General features: G+C 45.8%; 1 protein-coding gene across 1 annotated transcript in view; it reads right to left on the bottom strand.

Moving 5' to 3' along the window:
- The window catches only part of ASCC2 (activating signal cointegrator 1 complex subunit 2), a 31,086-nt gene extending 12,166 nt beyond the window's left edge, over nt 1–18,920 (bottom strand). The window contains exons 1-9 of the mRNA XM_044288521.1: nt 18,830–18,920; nt 16,944–17,025; nt 13,746–13,904; nt 13,495–13,665; nt 9,063–9,192; nt 8,759–8,826; nt 7,501–7,608; nt 5,330–5,442; nt 3,786–3,860 (exon numbers count right to left, since the gene is read on the bottom strand). Coding sequence (XP_044144456.1) covers nt 3,786–3,860; nt 5,330–5,442; nt 7,501–7,608; nt 8,759–8,826; nt 9,063–9,192; nt 13,495–13,665; nt 13,746–13,904; nt 16,944–17,024 — 905 coding nt within the window. The 5' untranslated portion in view covers nt 17,025; nt 18,830–18,920. The remainder of the gene's footprint in view (nt 1–3,785; nt 3,861–5,329; nt 5,443–7,500; nt 7,609–8,758; nt 8,827–9,062; nt 9,193–13,494; nt 13,666–13,745; nt 13,905–16,943; nt 17,026–18,829) is intronic.
- Between the last annotated feature and the right edge of the window lie 3,419 nt (nt 18,921–22,339).

Here is a 22,339-nt window from a genome sequence, read left to right as displayed (position 1 = left end):
CAGCTGTGAGTGAATGGGCCCTAATAGCCCTGTGTGTCTATCCTGGTGAGATGTGATCCCTATGCTAGGTGTACCTGTGTGTGGTACTTTCGGAAACACTCCCCTAAGCATAGGGCAGGGTGGTCGGGACAGTCAGGACAGAAATAGCGGGTGTCACGCCTTATTCCACTCCTGCTACAGACACGACATTTTTTTCGGGGTGGCGGTCGGTTTGAGGTACCAGCAACGACACTGGGGAAGTGTCGCTCGTGTAGACGGCTAACTACACTGGTGGATGGGGCCACGGAACCTCCTGGATACAGGAGGTTCGCGATGATCTCTTCCTGAAATTTGAGGAAGGATCCAGTTCTCCCAGCCTTACTGTAGAGAACAAAACTATTGTACAGAGCCAATTGAATTAAATATACAGACACCTTCTTATACCAGCGTCTGGTGCGTCGGGAAACTAAATACGGAGCCAACATCTGGTCATTGAAGTCGACCCCTCCCACGTGGAGGTTATAGTCGTGGACTGAGAGGGGCTTTTCAATGACACGGGTTGCTCGCTCAATTTGTACTGTCGTGTCTGCGTGAATGGAGGAGAGCATGTAAACGTCACGCTTGTCTCTCCATTTCACCGCGAGCAGTTCTTCGTTACACAGTGCGGCCCTCTGCCCCCTTGCAAGACGGGTGCTAACGAGCCGTTGGGGGAAGCCCGCGCGACTAGTTCGCGCGGTACCACAGGCGCCAATCCGTTCTATAAACAAATGCCTAAAGAGGGCCACACTTGTGTAGAAATTGTCCACATAAAGATGGTACCCCTTGCCGAATAAGGGTGACACCAAGTCCCAAACTGTCTTCCCACTGCTCCCCAGGTAGTCAGGGCAACCGACCGGCTCCAGGGTCTGATCTTTTCCCTCATAGACCCGAAATTTGTGGGTATAGCCTGTGGCCCTTTCACAGAGCTTATACAATTTGACCCCATACCGGGCGCGCTTGCTTGGGATGTATTGTTTGAAGCCAAGGCGCCCGATAAAATGTATTAGGGACTCGTCTATGCAGATGTTTTGCTCAGGGGTATACAAATCTGCAAATTTCTGGTTGAAATGGTCTATGAGGGGCCGAATTTTGTGGAGCCGGTCAAAAGCAGGGTGGCCCCTGGGACGGGAGGCGGTGTTGTCGCTAAAGTGCAGGAAACGCAGGATGACCTCAAATCGTGTCCTGGACATAGCAGCAGAGAACATGGGCATGTGATGAATCGGGTTCGTGGACCAATATGACCTCAATTCATGCTTTTTTGTCAGGCCCATGTTGAGGAGGAGGCCCAGAAAAGTTTTAAATTCGGAAACTTGGACTGGTTTCCACCGGAAAGGCTGGGCATAAAAGCTTTCCGGGTTAGCGGTGATAAATTGTGTGGCATACCTGTTTGTCTCTGCCACGACTAAGTCTAAAAGCTCCGCAGTCAAGAACAGCTCAAAAAATCCCAGGGCCGAATCGATCTGAGCTGTCTCAACCCGAACTCCAGACTGGGCGGTGAAAGGGAAAACTACGGGTGCGGCTGAAGTTGGGGACTGCCAATCAGGGTTTGCCAGCACCTCTGGGATTCTAGGGGCTCTACGGGCACGTCTTTGCGGTGGCTGCGACGGGGTCACTACTGCACGTGCCACCGTACCAGCTTCAACTGACCTTCTGGTGCTCGCTACTTCACCAGGTTGTACGGCAGTGCTGGTACTAGGTCCAGGAAGGGCTGGGCTGCTGGTGTATGCCTCACCACGTAATCCGACAGCACCAGCCCCACTCTGCTGCTCTTGAAGCGGATCCTGCGCAACCTGCGGTCTAGCGACACGGGGCCGGGTACGCCTGGTGCTATCAGGGACCTCAGCCTCCTCGTCCGAACTTTGGGTCAGAGAGCCACTGCTTTCTACAGGTTCGTATTCTGACCCGCTGGATTCATCAGATGAGGGTTCCCACTCCTCATCCGACTGGGTCAGAAGCCTGTAGGCCTCTTCAGAAGAATACCCCCTGTTAGACATGTGGGCAACTAAATTTCGGGGTATTCCCTGAGACTACCCAAGAAAAAAAAAGCAAGCCTGTCTTACAAATGGGAGGCTAGCGAAGTACCGGAGGCTGCTGCGGTTGATAAAAAATATCAAAACTGATTTTTTTATCGCCGCAGTGCGTGTAAAGTGAATGTGCAGTGATCAAAAAAAAAAAAATTTTTTGTCACTGCGGTGGGGCGGGCGTGGGCAAACGCACGTGTGGGCGACCGATCAGGCCTGATCGGGCAAACACTGCGTTTTGGGTGGAGGGCGAACTAAAGTGACACTAGTACTATTATAGATCTGACCGTGATCAGTTTTGATCACTTTCAGATACTATAAAAGTACAAATGCTGATTAGCGATACGCTAATCAGCGAATAACGGACTGCGGTGCGGTGGGCTGGGCGCTAACTGATCGCTAACTACCTAACCAAGGGACCTAAACTATACCTAAAACCTAACGGTCAATAACAGTGAAAAAAAAAAGTGACAGTTTGCACTGATCACTTTTTTCCTTTCACTAGTGATTGACAGGGGGGGATAAAAGGGGTGATCAAAGGGTTAATTGGGGTGATCTGGGGGCTAAATGTGGTGTGGTGGGTACTCACAGTAATGATGTGCTCCTCTGCTGGAACCAACCGACCAAAAGAAGGAGCAGAGGAGCACAGCAGCCATATAACCCCATCATATTTACTAATATGTGGGGTTATATGGCTGCTGATTGGTTTTTTTAAAAATCAGCAGCCTGCCAGCCAATGATCGTGGCCGGCAGGCTGCTGACGAAATACTCTTCTGCGAAATGCCGGCCCGCGATGCGCATGCGCGGGCCGGCTGTGACGTAATCTCGCGTCTCGCGAGAGGACGCGCCGATGCGTCCAGGAGGAACTAAACAACCACCTCCCGGACGCATCGGTGCGTACAGCGGTCGGGAGGTGGTTAAAGAGGTATTCCCAACTGGAACACTGATGGCATATCATTAGGATATGCCATCAATATTAGATAGCTGTGGATCCCACCTCGGGCACCCGTGCCTATATCCAGAATGGGGCCCCAGAAGTGAAGGAGAGCACATTGTGCATGCGCAGCTTGCTCTCCATTCACTGCTGTGCGACTTCCGAAAATGGACAAGCAGCATTTGCTTGGCTAATTTTGGAAGCCCCATAGTGTTGAATGGAGAGCAAGCCATGCAAGCATGGACATCTCAACATTCACCGTTATGGGACTGCTAGAAATAGCCGAGCCAGCGCAGGGTGGCTGCTCTCCCTTCACTTCGGGGGTCCCATTCTCGTGACAGAAGCGAGTCTCGAGGTGGTACCCACACGTATCTGACATTGATGCCATAGGCTAATAATATGCCATCCATGTCCCAGATGGAACTTCCCCTTTTAATGTCACTGGCTGTGCAGTTCCCGCAAAACTGTGTGGCCATTAACCGTAAGCAAGCAATTGTCAATAATTTTTTAACAATTTAATACAAAATAGCTGTGGCCTGCACAGCCAGGCAGTGTTTGCCTGCATAATGGCTACATCTCAACCACAGGTCCGCTATCCCGTCAGGTCATATCCCAATACATTCTCCTCAGTCTGTTTCCAAAGAACTTCCAGGTATAAAGCAGTTTCCCAAAACTTACCACACCGCTAGTAAAAACGCCCCAGCCAGCGCCATTCCACATGTGAGTAAAAGCTCCGTATGTGCTTGCTATCTAGCTTGGAATACACATCGTCTATCTATTGTGTTGTAATTGTTTCAGAAAATGATACCCACCTCTTATCTTGAAATTTTCTTTTTATTATTGCAGATTCAAGCTCTGTGCAGCATAGTTCATAAAAAGAGCTCAAACTGAAAAGAACAAGAAATTATAATTAAAATCCAGTACAGTTTCAGCTCATGTTACAAGAAAACATGTTTCCATACATGCCAATCATGCACTATACCTCAACATCATGCTGGTTCATTTTCTTGGTAGAATCAGTGACTTTTCTTTACTTAAATCTGGTACTTAGGACACTAGTCGTTGATATACACTATACAAAACTTTAAACTGTAGTGTGACTATGGAGATAATATATATATATACATATACACATACACAGTGATGCTCCACATCCAGGGCACTTGCAGGAATTTGCGTGTGTGTATGTATATATAGCTGTTGCACACCCCTCCTCTCAGTGACAGCTGTAGTTTCTCCTGGTTGGATGCTTCAGCTGTCACGCAGAGCTGGAGAGAGGGGCTGTGCAGCAGTTCAATGCAGAGGACAGAAGCTCCGCCTACAGTGCGTGTGCAGGAGCAGTGCCTGAAAGAATAAAAGTTCCTATTCACACTACTCCTGATAATAAAATTGCCACAAAAGGTATGTTTGTACTGCTCTCCCCAGCTCCTAGTGCTGTCAGCACCTCTGCATGGTCCAACCTGCTTAGAGTCCCTTTAAACTTTAAAGGGTTTCTGTCACTAGAATTTTTACTATTAAACTGGCTGACATTAGCTAATGTCAGCTGCACCTAACTATGCTATTCTTGTGATTATTCATGGCCCCGTTACTACAGAATTCTTACTTTTATAATATGCAAATTAGCCTCTAGGAGCAGGGCAGGCGTTGCTCCTACACCTAGAGGCTCTGTTCTCCCACCTCATTACACGCCCTCCAAGTCTTGATTGAGAGGGCCAGGCAGCGTTCGAATCCTCCTGCCGCCCCTGTGCGCTGGGGAAATCTCACGCTGTTCAGTATTCGGCGCAGGCGCGGTGAGGGGAGGACGCTCGCCAGCCTGCCAGCTTCCTCATCACACCTGCGCCGAATACTGAACGGCGTGATATTTCCTTAGCGCACAGGGGCGGCAAAAGGATGTAAACGCTGCATGGCCCTGTCAATCAAGACTTGGAGGGTGTGTAATGAGGTGGAAGAACAGAGCCTCTAGGTGTAAGAGCAACGCCTCCCCTGCTCCTAGAGGCTAATTTGCATATTATAAAAGTAAGAATTCTGCAGTAACAGGGGCCATGATTAATCACAAGAATAGCAAATAAATATGGCCACCCAATTCTCAGACTACTCCAGGAACACTTTGCTTAGGCTGTCTGAGACGCTCTTCCCCTGTTCTCCGCTAATCCATCCATTAGCAGGAGGAGCATCTCACAATACTTAAGTGCATTGGTCTGAGAAGCTGGTGGCCATTTTACAGAAATGAGGAGGGGGCTGTGAATCGGAGAAACTGTGCAAGATATTTTAACTTTGCATTTTGCTTTCATTTTGGAACCTGAGGGTGGCTTTAAAAGGAAGTGAAGTTCCCATGTAAGTTCCTATACTCCAATACCTGCTGAGAAAGTTGTGTTTCTGGAGAGTGTTGGAAGCCATTGGAAATATCTCAAGAAAAGCCCAAATTGTGCTAGAAGTGTCACAAATATAGATTACTGCATCCCGCAGCTCCTGTGAATAGGAAAGGTATAGAAGCTGTAATAGTAGTCACGTGTGTGCTCAGAGACCAATATACAGTGGATTTACAAAGTCCACAGACCCTTTCACTTTTTTCAAAATTTTGATAAGCTGTGGCCTTGTGTTAAAATTAAATAAAAAGAAAAAAGTTTTTCCCAATAATTTTGCACTCAATACCCCATAATGAGAAAGTGAAAATGGAATGTTCAAAATTGAAAAGGAAAAACTAAAATGTTGCTTTGACATAAGTATTCAGACCCTTTCCTCAGTACTTAGTGGAAGCACCTTTGGCAGTGATTACAGCCTCCAGTCTTCTTGGGTATGATGCCACAAGGGTTGCACATCTGGATTTTCTGCAGATCCTCTCATTCACAGAGTTGTCCCTTAGGCTACTTTTACATTAGCGTTTTCAATTCCGCTATTGAGATCCGACATAGGATCTCAATAGTGGAAGAAAACGCTTCAGTTTTGTCCCCATTCATTGTCAATGGGGACAAAACTGAACTGATCGAAACGCAATGCACCAAAATGCATTCCGTTCTGTTTGGTTGCACTCCCATCGCGGACAGGATAACGTTGCAAGCAGCGTTTTTTTGTCAGCGATGTGGTGCGGAGCAAGACGGATCCATCCTGACACACAATGTAAGTCAATGTCTATTGTGTCAGAGAAAACGTATCCGTTCCCCATTGACTTTCAATGGTGTTCATGATGGATCAGTCATGGCTATAGAAGACATAATGCAACCGGAAAAAAACGCTAATGTGAAAGTAGCCTAAGCCACTCATGTGTTGTTTTGGCTATGTACCTAGGGTTATTGTCTTGTTGGAAGGGGAACACAGTCCTCTAAGATCCAGAGCAGACTCTGGATCAGGTTTTCATTAAGAATATCTCTGTACTTTGATCCATTCAGCTTTCGCTCAACCTTGACCAGTCTCCCTGTCTCAGTCACTGAAAAACACCCCCACAGCATAAGGCCCCATGCATTTTGTGGAACGGAATTGCGGACCCATGGCCCGGCTCCTGAAATGCGGACCCGCACTTCCAGGTCCGCATTTCCGTTTCCTGAAAAAAAATAGAACATGCCCTATTCAATTGCGGACAAGAATAGGCATATTCTATTAGTGCCGGCAATGTGCGGTCCGCAAAATGCGGAACGCACATTGCAGCTGTCCGTTTTTTGCAGATCCGCAAAACACGTTACGGACGTGTGAACGGAGCCTTATGCGGCCACCACTATACTTCACTGTAGGGATGGTATTGGGCAGGTAATGAGCAGTGCCTGGTTTCCCCCAGACATGACATTTAGAATTGAGGCCAAAAAGATAAATCTTGGTTTGAGCTGAGAATCTTGTTACACAGTCTAAGAATCCTTTGTGTACTTTTTTGCAAACGCCGGGTGGGCTTTCATGTGTCTTTTACTGAGGAGAGGCTTCTTTCTGGCCACTCTGAGATAAAGGCCAGATTGGTGGAGTGCTGCAGTGATGGTTAAGCTTCTGAAAGTTTCTACCATCTTCAAACAGGATCTTTGGAACGCAGCCAGGGTGACCATTGGGCTCTTGGTCACTTCTCTTACCAAGGACCTTCTTCCCCAATTACTTAGTTTGGTGGGCTGGAAGAGTCCTGGTTCCAAACTTCTTCTATTTAAGAATTATGGAGGTCCCTGTGCTCTTGGGAACTTTCGGTGCAGCAGAAATGTTTCTGTACCCTTCTCCATATCTGTGCCTCCAGGCAATCCTGTCTCTGAGCCCTACAGTCAGTTATTTCCCTCTCATGGCTTGGTTTTTGCTCTGATATGCATTGTCAGCAGTGGGACCTTATATAGACAGGGCTGTGTCTTTCCAAATCTTGTCCAATCAACTGAATTTACCACAGGTGGACTTTAATTAAAGGTGTAGAAACATCTCAAAGATGATCAAGGGAAAATTTGAAAAATTATGCTTCCACTCTCTCATTATGGGGCATTTAGATTTTTATCACAAGGTCGCAAATGTGAAAGTATATATATATATATATATATATATATATAATGTATTTATTTTCCCCCCCTTTACCTGCTCTGGCATATCCAAGGGTGTTGTCAGCTTCTGTTCTTCCAGTTTCAGTGGTTCTTTACAATCCTTCTGCTGAAGCCCACAAACCTGCATAACTGAGCTGAAAACCTTAGGATGAAAGCACATATTAAGCTTTGGTTCAAAATGGATGGTTAGACCTAAAATAAACACTGTGATAGATGGAGGCCAAAAAACAGTCAGCCTCTTGTCGAGTTTTATTCAAAACACCAAGACTGACTAAAAAACAGGGGGTATAGCTATAGAGATTGAAGCGACAGCACCTGAACCCTGATAACGAAGGTCCCTGTGGCACAGAAGATAACACCAGTACTATAAATTGCACATGGTAGAAGGATCTTCTAGCTCTGTCTCTGTTAGCAAGCATGCCAGTATATCCAAGTATAACCAAATGACCAATTTGTCAACTGCATTCCTTAACAGCGTGGCCTATAATAAAATATTACATCAGATCACACAAAACATAATATTGCAAATTGAATTATTGGGGGAAAAAAAAACCTCTTGCATCTAGATATTGCTGTTACAAACTTCTGAAGGCACTCCAGTGCTGATGAGAGGAAGCTGCTTCTAGTGTGCAGAATGGCCTGTACTATGCCAAGCATAGCTCCACTGTCCATGCACAAGAAGATTCAGGGCAGAGGGACTGAGGCGCCAGGCATGTATTTTCACCAGCAATGGACACAATGATATCAAAACACCACCAGGGGGAGCCAAAACAAGTCTAAACAGCAATACTGGATCACATTGCAAATATGTTAGGTTTTGTGTAACTGACATTCACTTGATTGTGGAACAAACCCTTTAAAGGGGATGTCCATGTTTTTTTTTTTTTTTTTTAAAGCACCCCCAGCGGGACCTGTGAACATAGCTATACTTATCAGCTCCTCGCCACTCTGTTCAGACACTGTGAATTGCAGACTATCGTCATCGGATTTCGTTTGTTTCCCTGCATGGACAGAAACACATTCACTGCTGCAGCCATTAAATGGTCTCAGCAGTTATATGTCCCTAAGTGGCACATCTGCTGGGTCACATACCGGTGGGGGTGCTCATAAGAAAAAATAAAAATAAATTTAAATCCTGAATAACCGCTAAGGAATGCAGTTGATAAACCGGTCATTTGTGTCTATATGCGGCTAATCTTGTGGCATATGTGGTGGTTTGCTGAACTCTACGACATGCGTCGAGCCAACATTAAAACACTAATGCAAAGGAGAAATATGTTGGCGTTTCTTACTTGCAGCAATGTAGGCACACTGTCATCCAGATCCTGGTAATAGCTGGGCTGTTGTTGGAAAATATTACCTGTCAATACGGAAAAATGTAGTAGTTACATAAATCACAAAAATAGAAAAATAAAACAGAGAATTCATATATAAGGGTAAAATATAACTACATGAAAATGAAGTCAGAATGGCAATGAAACATGAAAACTGTTTACTGAACGGCCATATTCACACAATGCTGTTGTTGTGTGATACTCATGTATATCGCTTGTGCCAAACCCAGCATTGATCAGAAGAGAAGACATTTCTGCTCACCAATCATCTTCTGCAAGATAGCAGAGTTTCCTTTCCCAAACAGGACACAAATATCCAGGAGTTTTGGAATGTCAAAAAGGAAATTGTTGTACAAAATTTCCCCAAACAGCGATGGTGTGATATGATGATCCTGAAGAGAAAAAAAACAATTAATCACTGAGGTTTTACTGTGTTTATGGTCTATAATGGTTTAGTGCTCATTTAAAGTACATCTGTCAGCAGGTTTGTATCTATGACACTGGCTGACCTGTTACATGTGCACTTGGCAGCTGAAGGCATCTGTGTTGGTCCCCTGTCCTTATGTGTCCGCATTTTAATATATGCAAATGACCCTCTAGGAGCAACGGGGGCGTTGTCATTACACCTAGAGACTCAGCTCTGACTGCAACTGCCGCACAATCTGCACTGACAGGCCGTGAAAATGTGATCACGCCTTGCTCAGACTACTCCTAAAGTCAATCAAAGTGCAGAGGGTGCCGCAGCGTGAAAATCGCAGGAAGCTCTATTTTGTGCGTTTTTCACGCAACGCATGCCCCATAGAAGTGAATGGGGCCTGCGTGAAAATCGCAAGCAAGTGCAGATGCGGTGCGATTTTCACGCACAGTTGCTAGGAGACGATCGGGATGGAGACCCCGATCATTATTATTTTCCCTTATAACATGGTTATAAGGGAAAATGCATTCTGAATACAGAATGCATAGTACAATAGCGCTGGAGGGGTTAAAAAAAAAAAGGGACCTGTGGTGACGTCACTCCAGTCATCACATGATCCATCACCATGGTAAAAGATCATGTGATGACCGGAGTGACGTCACCATAGGTCTTTTTCCTGCACACAGCAAATAAGAAGACAGAAGAAGCTGGGCTGCGCGATCAAGTGGATTAAGGCGAGTTCAATTATTTATTTATTTATTTTAACCCCTCCAGCGCTATTGTACTAAGGATTCTGTATTCAGAATGCTATTATTTTCCCTTATAACCATGTTAGGCCTCTTTCACACTTGCGTTGTCCGGATCCGTTGTGTACTCTATTTGCCGGAATTACACGCCGGATCCGGAAAAACGCAAGTGAACTGAAAGCATTTGAAGACGGATCAGTCTTCAAAATGCGTTCAGTGTTACTATGGCAGCCAGGACGCTATTAAAGTCCTGGTTGCCATAGTAGTAGTGGGGAGCAGTATACTTACCGTCCGTGCGGCTCCCGGGGCGCTCCAGAGTGACGTTAGAGCGCCCCATGCGCATGGATGACGTTTCCATGCGATCACGTGATCCATGCGCATGGGGCGCCCTGACGTCACTCTGGAGCGCCCCGGGAGCCGCACGGACGGTAAGTATGCTGCTCCCCCGCTCCCCACTACACTTTACCATGGCTGCCAGGACTTTAGCGAAGAAGTTCGGGTACCAAACATGCCGATTTTTCTCACGCGCGTGCAAAACAATGTTTTGCAATCGCGCATGTTCCCGCACTGCACTCGCACCTTTTCCTGCAACGCCCGTCTGAAAGAGGCCTAAGGCCTCATGCACACAACCATATGCGTTCTAAGGTCTACAAACCGCAGATCCACAAAACGCGGAAACCGGCCGTGTACATCCTGCATTTTCTCTTTCCTCCCTGCGTTAAAAATGTATTTTCTTGTCCGCAAAACAGACAAGAATAGGACATGTTCTATATTTATGCAGGAGAGCAGAACGGACATAAAGATGTACACAGCACACGGTGTGCTGTCTGCATTTTTTGTGGCCCTATTGAACTGAATGGGCCCGCATCTGAGCCTAAGGCTCAAAAAAACACGGCCACACTGTCAGTTATGCATGGCCATTTTTCAACCATTTGTGCATTCATTTTCTGTTCGTCTTTAATGGCCGTTTTGCACCCGTTTTTCATGTCCATTAAAAATGGTAGAATTTCATTGTTGTTGTTTTTTCAATAAAATTCCAACCCCTACAGTATACATACTGTCCTCCATAGTGGCCCCAGCGGTAATAATGTCTCCCTTAGTGGCCCCCAGCTGTAATGATTTCCCCCATAGTGGCCTGCAGCTGTAATGATTTCCCCCATAGTGGCCTGCAGCAGTAATGATTTCCCCCATAGTGGCCTGCAGCAGTAATGATTTCCCCCATAGTGGCCTGCAGCAGTAATGATTTCCCCCATAAAGGCCTGCAGCAGTAATGATTTCCCCCATAAAGGCCTGCAGCAGTAATGATTTCCCCCATAGTGGCCTGCAGCAGTAATGATTTCCCCCATAGTGGCCTGCAGCAGTAATGATTTCCCCCATAGTGGCCTGCAGCAGTAATGATTTCCCCCATAGTGCCCTGCAGCAGTAATGATTTCCCCCATAAAGGCCTGCAGCAGTAATGATTTCCCCCATAGTGGCCTGCAGCAGTAATGATTTCCCCCATAGTGGCCTGCAGCAGTAATGATTTCCCCCATAGTGGCCTGCAGCAGTAATGATTTCCCCCATAGTGGCCTGCAGCAGTAATGATTTCCCCCATAGTGGCCTGCAGCAGTAATGATTTCCCCCATAGTGGCCTGCAGCAGTAATGATTTCCCCCATAGTGGCCTGCAGCAGTAATGATTTCCCCCATAGTGGCCTGCAGCAGTAATGATTTCCCCCATAGTGGCCTGCAGCAGTAATGATTTCCCCCATAGTGGCCTGCAGCAGTAATGATTTCCCCCATAGTGGCCTGCAGCAGTAATGATTTCCCCCATAGTGGCCTGCAGCAGTAATGATTTCCCCCATAGTGGCCTGCAGCAGTAATGATTTCCCCCATAGTGGCCTGCAGCAGTAATGATTTCCCCCATAGTGGCCTGCAGCAGTAATGATTTCCCCCATAGTGGCCTGCAGCAGTAATGATTTCCCCCATAGTGGCCTGCAGCAGTAATGATTTCCCCCATAGTGGCCTGCAGCAGTAATGATTTCCCCCATAGTGGCCTGCAGCAGTAATGATTTCCCCCATAGTGGCCTGCAGCAGTAATGATTTCCCCCATAGTGGCCTGCAGCAGTAATGATTTCCCCCATAGTGGCCTGCAGCAGTAATGATTTCCCCCATAGTGGCCTGCAGCAGTAATGATTTCCCCCATAGTGGCCTGCAGCAGTAATGATTTCCCCCATAGTGGCCTGCAGCAGTAATGATTTCCCCCATAGTGGCCTGCAGCAGTAATGATTTCCCCCATAGTGGCCTGCAGCAGTAATGATTTCCCCCATAGTGGCCTGCAGCAGTAATGATTTCCCCCATAGTGGCCTGCAGCAGTAATGATTTCCCCCATAGTGGCCCAGAGGTTCCCCACAGTAGCCTCCAATGTCCCCATTGTGGTGGTGGATGTGATGAGTGATTTTATTTTTTTTAACCCTTAAAAGGCTATATTGAACATTTTTAACTGTCGTTAGATGGGTGCACGCCTGTCTTAAAAAAACGGTCCCATCGATTTCATTAGGATCCGTCTGGCTGTGAAAACGGACAAAAATAGGACATGTACTATTTTTTGACAGCCGCTATTCACTGGCCTGTTAAAAAAACATCAACCCCATAGACGTTAAAGGGGTTTTGCACTCTTAGACAATGGGGGCATATCGCTATGATATGCCCCCATTGTCTGATAGGTGCGGGTCCAACCTCTGGGACCTACAATAAGAATGGAGCAGGGAAATGAACAGAGGGCGCACTGCGCATGCGCAGCCGCCCTCCCTTCATTTCTATGAGGCCGCCGAAAATAGCTGAGCGCTGGCTTGGCTATTTCCGTCTGCCCCATAGAAATGAATGGGAGCATGGGCCGCTCCGTTCTCGTTGTGGGACCCGTACCTATCAGACAATGGGGGCATTTCCTAGCGATATGCCCCTATTGTACATGATGGGAATACCCTTTTAATTAATGCTAAAAATGGCTGTGTGGTGGTTGTTCGTTACTTAAACGGCCATTTTTAACGTTCATGTGCATGACGACTTGGAGCCAGTTCACATGACCAATTTTGAAATACACGCTAAAAAAAAAAATCAACGCAGAATACATGTCTTTTTTCAGCCCGAAAAAGGCATGTCTTTTAATGCCGTTTTTGACACAGTTTTTTAACCAATGGGTGTTCACTTCAATATAAAGCTGCATTTTCAACATACCATTGAAATGAGTGGGAGGCTGTTTTGAGGTGTTTTTGGAGTTGATTATGAGGGGCGGAAACGCTCCAAAATCAGCGCCAAAAAAACTCTGTGTGAACCGGCCCTTAGTGAGAGATCATTCAGGCTCTGTTCACATCATGCCTATGTTTAGTGTGGACCCCAGGAAAGGTCTCAACCAGAGATGAGCAAAATTAATTAGTTCATCAAACAGACTTCTTGAGCAATGAGGGCCTACCCCGCTGCTCAAGCGGCTCCCCCTTGCCGTACAGCTCACTGGGTCCTGTCATTCTCACACCTGCGCAGTCTGCAAAACGGGTACCTTGGACTCTTTGTGTGTAGCCATCCTCAGGAATGCGAGAAAAACATGGCGATAGAGTTCCTCATGGACACGCTGCACAGCAGGTGGGAAAGGGATGTGGCGGTCATATCTACGGGGGGCACAGCTCAGGAAGGAATCCAAACATTTCTGTAGTGACTCGTCATATGTTACCTGGAGAGACAAGTCAGAGAACTGATGTACACTAAACATATTCATGGCAATGAAGCCAAAATTATAGAATATTTCCTCACCTGGCACCAGAAAAGATCATGAGGCAGCGCTAACAGCCACTTTAGGTCCTTCAGAATGAAGTCTACCCGTTCCAAAAACTCCTCTAGGGAAGCAGGAGAACAGGACTCTGGTGGAGGAGTATAGACGATAAAGTGTCTGGCTGCAACACGGCTCGGATGCTAAAGGGTTTAATAAAATTATTTATTAGGCTGATAAAATTAAAACAGTCACTTTATGAAGAGTGATGCCTATTTAGGCTGATTTCACACGTTTTGCCATGTCAGTCTGAGGGGTATACATTGCATATACCTCCGATGGATACCCCATGACTGTAAGGAACAGACCAACATAAAAAAGTATACCACCATATATTGCTCTGGCGGAAGCCAAAAGAATGCCCTCTCGGTTTCCATCAGGTGAATGGGGCCTATGGATAGATTTGATCCAACGCTGGACATAAAGCGTCCAGACACTGCAAACCTACTGTGAAAGGAGCCTCACAGAAGACCTCAAGGGTCTCCTAATTACTAAAATACTGCTGAAGCACCTTTTCTTCTAACTCGTTGTGCCATTTTTCATCTATTATTCCTCCTGGAAATACATCAACTGACAAATGTGCATTCTTACCAATACACGGTCTGACGGTGCTAGCACTAGCTGGACAGTGTTTGCCCAAGTATGGACACACTGTACACTGACAAAAGGAATGATAACGCCCATCTGTCCATTTAGGCATACATTTCCAAAAGGAACAACAGAAGGATGGTATCATGCAAAGTTCTAAGCAAATAGGCTTCAGAATTTAAGGTAAATACCAGAATTTTCTAAAACATATCTAACAGCAGATGAGAAACTATTTCCCTGCTGCTCCTCGCTCCTCCGCTGCCAAGGTTTAAAGGGTAACTGTCATTTTTTTTTTATTTGCTAGTTTATTAGAGCTAGGCATGTATACCTGAGTTAGTCTGCCAATGATTGCCAAAGGATCTGTAATTACCTTATAATAACAGCTTTTATTAATGTCCTCTGTCCCTTTCCACTGCTCCCTTAAAAGACCATTACTATGGCTCATCTGTCTCCGGCTAGGAAGACGGAGGGGCGGTCCTTCACACTGCATGCCTGCATTAGGCTTCAGAGTGAGGAGGCGTGTCTCTCAGTAATCCAATCTCATTGGCTGGCAGGAAGCTGCTGGCTACAGCAAGTGTGTATGTGACCTGAGGGAACGCAGTTTTGACCTCAGAGAACTGGCAGAGGATCCATATTGAGAAGATCCTCATAATGTAGGATTCAAAACAGCCGTAACTAAGGGGAAAACTCAAGGAAAACTGTGGTAAGTGAAGAAACTAAAGATTGCTTTATGCATATTGCTGCTGCAGCAGTAACATATGCTAAAATAGTTTTTTTTTTTAATGAAAACATGACAGTTACCCTTTCAAGGTGCACTGAAATACAGTCAGTCCTCTCCATTATGTTGGCACAGCAGTCCGGACTGTGTATTTCAACGCAGCTTTGGGTACTGACAGCGGGTGAACAGGGGACAGTAGGAAAATAAAAATGTCAGTCTTATCTCCTTATCTGCAGTACTACTCATGTAATACTGCTGATTATACTCCAAGATCATGACAGGTTCTCTTTAAAGGGTTTTTCCAGGACTTTTAAACTGATGACCTATCTGATCGGTGGGGGTCTGATACTGGCTTGAGAACTGCCACAAAAACCACAAATCACCTAGTCAAGGAGCGTTTTGGGTGATCAGTGGCACTTACACAGGCCAATTATTGGTATCAAGTGTTCTTATGTATCATTTCTGATAACTAGGCCCTAAAGCCTATGTACAGCCAGGGGGCAATTTTTTATTATTGCATTGTACTCATTTTGAGCTTAAATTTTTTTTTTTTTATTGGTCTTTATTGAAAAGATGGCGTAGTTTTTTTTTCTGCACAGAGCTGAGATGCTCTAGTAGCATCCTCTGGATTCTCCATCAGACCAGGAGCTGATGGCTCCTTATCTCTGCTCTCTGACCTCCTAAACACTCATTATAGCTCACTTCTCATCTTACTGATAAGAATGTGGCTTAAATAAGTGTTTATCACCTCTCAGTAGTTTAGAGATGAGGGATATTAGATGACAAGAGCAAAGTGAAAGTACCAGTCACACAGTTAGATAAACAGTTAACCCTTTGTGACAGAACGGCTCAATATTTTTAATAAAGGCCAATTGAAAAAATGTTTTTAGCCAAATGCAATCATAAACAAAATTGCCTCCGAAGGTGTGTACATAGCCTTTAAGATGTGCACAGAAACATTATTTTCTGATTGTTACATTACCTAGGCAGGTACAGAGGGTACCTGTGTGCAAATATACCAATATAAGACCAGGTACATTGCTTTGGCCTTGGCGTCAGAAGTACGCTACAGAAATTTCTGGCCAAGGGCCACTCATTTGAATGGGAGGAGCTTACAATGTTATAACCCTGGCTGGATCTCTCATATAGGAAAGGCTCCATTGAAGTGAATGGAAGCAGCATTGCAGTTACAAGCTCCAACCACTGCACAATTTAGGCTGGGTTCATATCACATTTTTTTGTATACGTTAAACGGATGCCTCAGACTGATGCCATACAGTGGCATCTATTCACCATATTGTTCCATTATATAAAAAAAAAAAAAAAAAAAGTATATGCCATTTTTTATCGACTCGACAGGATACAAGAACGTGGTGTGTTTTTGTGTCCTTTTTTGTTTTGTAACGTATATGTCAAACGGAGGCATAAAACGTGATGTGAACCTACCCTGACAGAGCTGTGTAGTTTGAGAGCTACTCATAATCGCTGGGGGTGTCAGGAATTGGACCTCCGCCGATCAGATATTGGTGGCCTATCCTGAGGATAACCCATCAATATTAAAATCCTTTAATATTGTGGCCGTACAAGGCCAAATGGAAATATAGATGAGCTGGAGACCCCCTCTCTAATTCTGCTCGCCCTCCCAGATGTCCATGTATGACTTTGTTGGCCATCCATTTGCATGGAATATGTATGGCAAGGACAGTCAGGGAGCTGGACCCTGGTTGATCAGCTTGTCACCATGCCTGCTTTAATTCAAAAAGAGGTGGTCCTCATATATAGTAATACAAGAATACCAAATATATGTTTTCATTAGGTTATAAATCTGCATCTCTAAGGTCCTACAGCCTAAACGTACAAGGTGCAGAGATCTTACCAAAGCAGGCAGTGTGCGCAACTTTCCAGTCCCCGGATCTCTCTGGGTCACTTGTCGCTCATCTAGCGGTAGGCTTGGCATGCTGGAGAGAAAGAACACTGGTAACTGCCCAGAAGCACACCAAGCTTCTTTTTTTTAACCCCTTCCTGACAAGGAGTTCGGTTTTGCATTTTCATTTTTTACTCCCTGCCTTCCTGGAGCCATAACTTTTTTTTATGTTTCTGTTCTGGATTTGTTTTTGGTGGCGCTTAGTGTTGAGCGAACTAGTTTTTTTTTTTTTTTTAAGTTCGGCGTCTAAAGTTTGGGTTATCGAAGAATCGCGTTATGGATTCTAAATAAACGCGATTCTTCAATAACCCGAACCCAAACTTTTAGACGCCGAACTTAAAACACAAGTTCGCTCAACACTAGTGGCGTTCCCTACGAGGCAAAACTGACTTGTTCTCTTCATTCTCTGGGTCAGTACGATTTACAACAATACCACATTTATATATATTTTTTAGGAAAAATAAAATAGCATTCTGACTCCCATAACTTTTTTATGCTTACATCTATGGAGCTGTGTGGGGGCCCCTTTTTCTGCTGGGCGATCTATAGTTTTTATCGATACCATTTTGGGGTATTTATAACTTTTTGATACTTTTTATTTATTTCTGTAGGTGTAGCAAAAAAAAAAAAAAAAGGGAGTTGTCCATTTTTTTCTGTTACCGCGCTCTCACAAAATACGTTTATATTTTAATACCGCGGGCATTTTGGGATGTAGCGATGCCCATTATCATAAATTTTTTCCATTAGTATTTCTAAGGGGAAAGAGGGTGATTTTGATTTTTTTTTAATTTTTTTTTATACATTTACAAAACAATTATTTTCTTTATTTTTTTAAGCAAATAAAGCTGTGGCCAGATGTTACATGTTGGCCAATAGGAAACTATAAAACGGAGATGCCGCGCACGTACATTTTGAAGCAGAATTATCATACGGGTGACTATCCTCAGGTTAGTTTATGAATATGAAATGGGTGATCAGCTGTTTGAGGAGACTGTGGCGTTCCGGTGAGCATGTTGTGCCCTCCTCGCTACATACCAGGCGCAGCACCATCCATTTGATGGCAGCTGTGCTTGGTTTCACAGCTCAACCCCATTGAACTGCGCCTGGGCCATGTAACCAATGAGCGTGACATCACATGGCCTAGGAGGAGGCTGCAGCCTCTTCATGCAGCGGATCAGAGGGGATGCCAGGAGTTGGACCCCCGCCGATCTCATATTGATGAACTATCCTGAGGATAGTGCCAGGGGACCGATACACTTTTTTACGCAGGTTTTGAAGCCAAAATCAGGCGCAGATAATAAAAAGCGGAGATACTACTACTCCTTCTCCTCTCCCCTTATGGTTCTTTGCTGGGAGTCCACCTAACTCTGCCTCATAGATGTCACATCACTCACTGTGCATGGGGACCCTACTGATCTCAACTGAAGGGTCTTCAGAAATGTTAGAACAGGGATCAGCAACCTCCGGCATGCCAGCTGTTCTGAAACTACAACTCCCAGAGTGCTCCTGTCACTTCTATAAGAGTCAGACAAACAACTGAACACGTTTGCATGCTGGGAGTTGTAGTTTCACAGCAGCTAGAATATGGGAAGCTTGGGGGGGGGGGGAAAAAGAGTCATCCTTTAATTAAAAAATTCATTTCTAAGCATCAATTCTAAAGTGCTAGGCAGGTGATGTCACTGTGGAGTGATGACAAGGTAACAGGACGTGTAATGGCGATCACTCCGCAGGGAGTCACAGCTGGCAGCCGTCATGTATGTGCAGGCTATGCTCTGCCCCAACATGGCGGCGCCCGGGCAGCCAGGATCACTAGCCCTACAAGGGAGAATAACCGGTACCTGCTTCCTGAAACTTGCCGACAACCTCATAGCACGGTGCTGTCTAGAATGGAGTTTCTCCTAGGAGGTGTGATGTCACAGGAAGAGGCGGAGTCTCTCAGTCTAATGGACGGTTGTTCCCAGATCTCTGAGGAAATGTCAGTGTGCCATGTACAGGGGGAGGATGGGAGTGATGTTCTTTCCAAGGGACTGTGTGCTGGAGGAGAGCGATGTCATTTACATAGGGCTGTTTCTTGGAGGGCAGGGATGTCATTTACATGGGGCTGTGTTTTGAGGGCAGGGATGTCATTTACTTAGTGCTGTGTGTTGGAGGGGAACAATGTCATTTACATGGGGCTGTTTGTTGGAGAGCAGCAATGTCATTTACATGAGGCTGCGTGTCGGAGGGGAGTGATGTCATTTACATGGGGCTGCGCGTTGAAGGGGAGCGATGTTGTTTACGTGGGGCTGTATATTGAAGGGCAGAGATGTCATTTACATGGGGCTGTGTGTTGGAGGGGAGCTATATTTTCTGCAGAATAGAAATGGAGTTGCCCCAGATTTCGGTGTAGATCTGTGTTCGTAGGGTTGCTAATGATTGTGTGACCTTTTTTTATTTTCTCTTAATTAAAGGGGTTGTCTCACCAGTAAGTGGCATTTATCATGTAGAGAAAGTTAATACAAGCCACTTACTAATATAACTGTACCCTTCATTGTGGTAAGGCCACGTTTTCTTCCTCCAGCTACATACCTTGTCATCCACAGGTCCCCCCCATAAGTGTCATCCACAGATCCCCCCATAAGTGTCATCCACAGATCCCCCCCATAAGTGTCATCCACAGATCCCCCCCATAAGTGTCATCCACAGATCCCCCCCATAAGTGTCATCCACAGATCCCCCCCATAAGTGTCATCCACAGATCCCCCCCATAAGTGTCATCCACAGATCCCCCCCATAAGTGTCATCCACAGATCCCCCCCATAAGTGTCATCCACAGATCCCCCCCATAAGTGTCACCCACATATCCCCCCCATAAGTGTCATCAACAGATCCCCCCATAAGTGTCATCCACAGAACCCCCCATAAGTGTCATCCACAGAACCCCCCATAAGTGTCATCCACAGATCCCCCCCATAAGTGTCATCCACAGATCCCCCCCATAAGTGTCATCCACAGATCCCCCCCATAAGTGTCATCCACAGATCCCCCCCATAAGTGTCATCCACAGATCCCCCCCCATAAGTGTCATCCACAGATCCCCCCCATAAGTGTCATCCACAGATCCCCCCATAAGTGTCATCCACAGATCCCCCCCATAAGTGTCATCCACAGATCCCCCCCATAAGTGTCATCCACAGATCCCCCCCATAAGTGTCATCCACAGATCCCCCCCATAAGTGTCATCCACAGATCCCCCCCATAAGTGTCATCCACAGATCCCCCCCATAAGTGTCATCCACAGATCCCCCCCATAAGTGTCATCCACAGATCCCCCCCCATAAGTGTCATCCACAGATCCCCCCCATAAGTGTCATCCACAGATCCACTGGCAGAGGCATCGTCGAACAAGGTGTGCTGGAAGACGGCGCATGCGCACTTCGCTCGACGATGCCTCTGCCAGTGCGCCTGTGCAAGATTACACAGAGGCAAGTGAAGTGAATAAATTAGCTAGGAGGCGGCGCCGGGGGACGGCGCCTCCAGCAACAGTGCGCTCTACGCGGTGGCGTACCTTGCTTATGGGTGGCGCTGGCCCTGACTGGATGATGTTAGTCTCCTCCCAGAAGCATCTTCTCTTTTAGGAGGAGCAGGGGCTTAGCTATAGGGGGAGCAGAGGTAGCAGTTGCAACCGGGCATAGAAGCCTGAATGGCCCAAAGACCCTTGTGCCAACAAGAAGACACCAGTATTATAGAAAGTGCATGTCTGGCTGGAGGGAAGGAGTTATATAAAGAATTTGGCATGGGGGGGTCTATGTGCTTCCCTGCCAATTGCCACAAAGCACTGCAGGAAAGGGGCCCTAGCTGAATTATTGCACCTGGGCCCATGAGCCTTTTGCTACACCCCTGGGGAGGAGAGTGATGTAATCAGCACCTACGCAGTGCAGATCTCAGTGGGAAAATCCTTGTGAGATCAACTGCGCATGCACCACTGAAGTCTCAATTACACAAGCACAAGATTTCAGGGCCATGTATCCAAACAGTGAACCATGAGAAGGAGTCGGCGACGGGGAGGGGAGGAGGTGAAGCGGGGCGGTAAGCACCTCATTTACATAAGAATAAAAGTAATAATTATACTTAAGCAGTACATCTAAATACAGCAATAGAGGGCTCATTTAATTCATCATCATCAAGGTTACCAGGCAGCATGCAGGGTATAAGGTACATCATGGTGACGGATGCTCTATAAAAGGACCTGCTCTATAAAAGTATCACATGACCTAACTCCTCAGGTGAACACCGTAAAAAAAATGAAATAAAAACTGTCAAAAAAGCAATTTTTTTGTCACCTTACATCACAAAAATACCAAGCGATCAAAAAGTCATACGCACCCCAAATTCATACCAATCAAACCGTCATCTCATCCCGCAAAAAATGAGACCCTACCTAAGATAATCGCCAAAAAAAAACAAAAAACGATGGCTCTCAGAATATGGAGACACTAAAACATGATTGTTTTTGTTTTAAAAATGCTGTTTTGGTGTAAAACTTAAATAAATAAAAAAAGTATACATATTAGGCATTGCCACGTCCGTAAGCACCTGCTGTATAAAAATATCACAAGACCTAAACCCTCAAGTGAACATCGTAAAAAAATAAAAAGTGTGTAAAAAATAGCAATTTTTGTCACCTTACATCACAATAAGTGTAATACCAAGTGATCAAAAAGTCATATGTAAGCTATTGGTGGAAGAGAGGGACGATTTAGAGAGAGATTTCTCCCTTCAGGAGATCCAGGGGGTTGTTAAAAGATTAGTGGTTAGTAAATGCCCGGGTCCGGATGGCTTTACTCCTCGCTTTTATAAGACATTTCTAGACGATATATCTCACCCCCTTATAGATATGTGCAATTCTATAACAAAAGGCTCTTGCTTCCCAGCCCAGGCTTTGACGGCTCATATTTGCGTGCTTCCCAAACAGGGGAAGGACCCTTTGGTGTGTAGCAACTACCGCCCAATCTCATTGATCAATATCGACGTGAAGATATATGCCAAAATCCTCGCCGACAGGCTGAAAGTTCATATGCCGTCTTTGATTCATGCAGATCAGGTGTGCTTTGTCCCTGGGCGGGAAGCAAGAGACAACACTATTAGAACTTTAGCCCATATCACGCGGTCCACCTCTTCCGGATCCCCCCTTTGCCACCTCTCGGTTGACGCCGAAAAAGCCTTTGATCGGGTAGATTGGGTACTTTTACAGGAGGCGTTGGTGGCTTTTGGTCTACGTCCCAATATGACATATTGGATCCTTCCTTATACCACAATCCCAGAGTGCAAGTACGGGTGAACGGGGCTCTTTCTGACTCATTTCCGAC

This window comes from Bufo gargarizans, chromosome 1 (genome assembly GCF_014858855.1).
Source record: "Bufo gargarizans isolate SCDJY-AF-19 chromosome 1, ASM1485885v1, whole genome shotgun sequence".
NCBI classification, from domain to species: Eukaryota; Metazoa; Chordata; class Amphibia; order Anura; family Bufonidae; genus Bufo; species Bufo gargarizans.
Note: the sequence above shows the minus strand (reverse complement) of the source record. Positions and strands in the feature narration are given on the sequence as shown.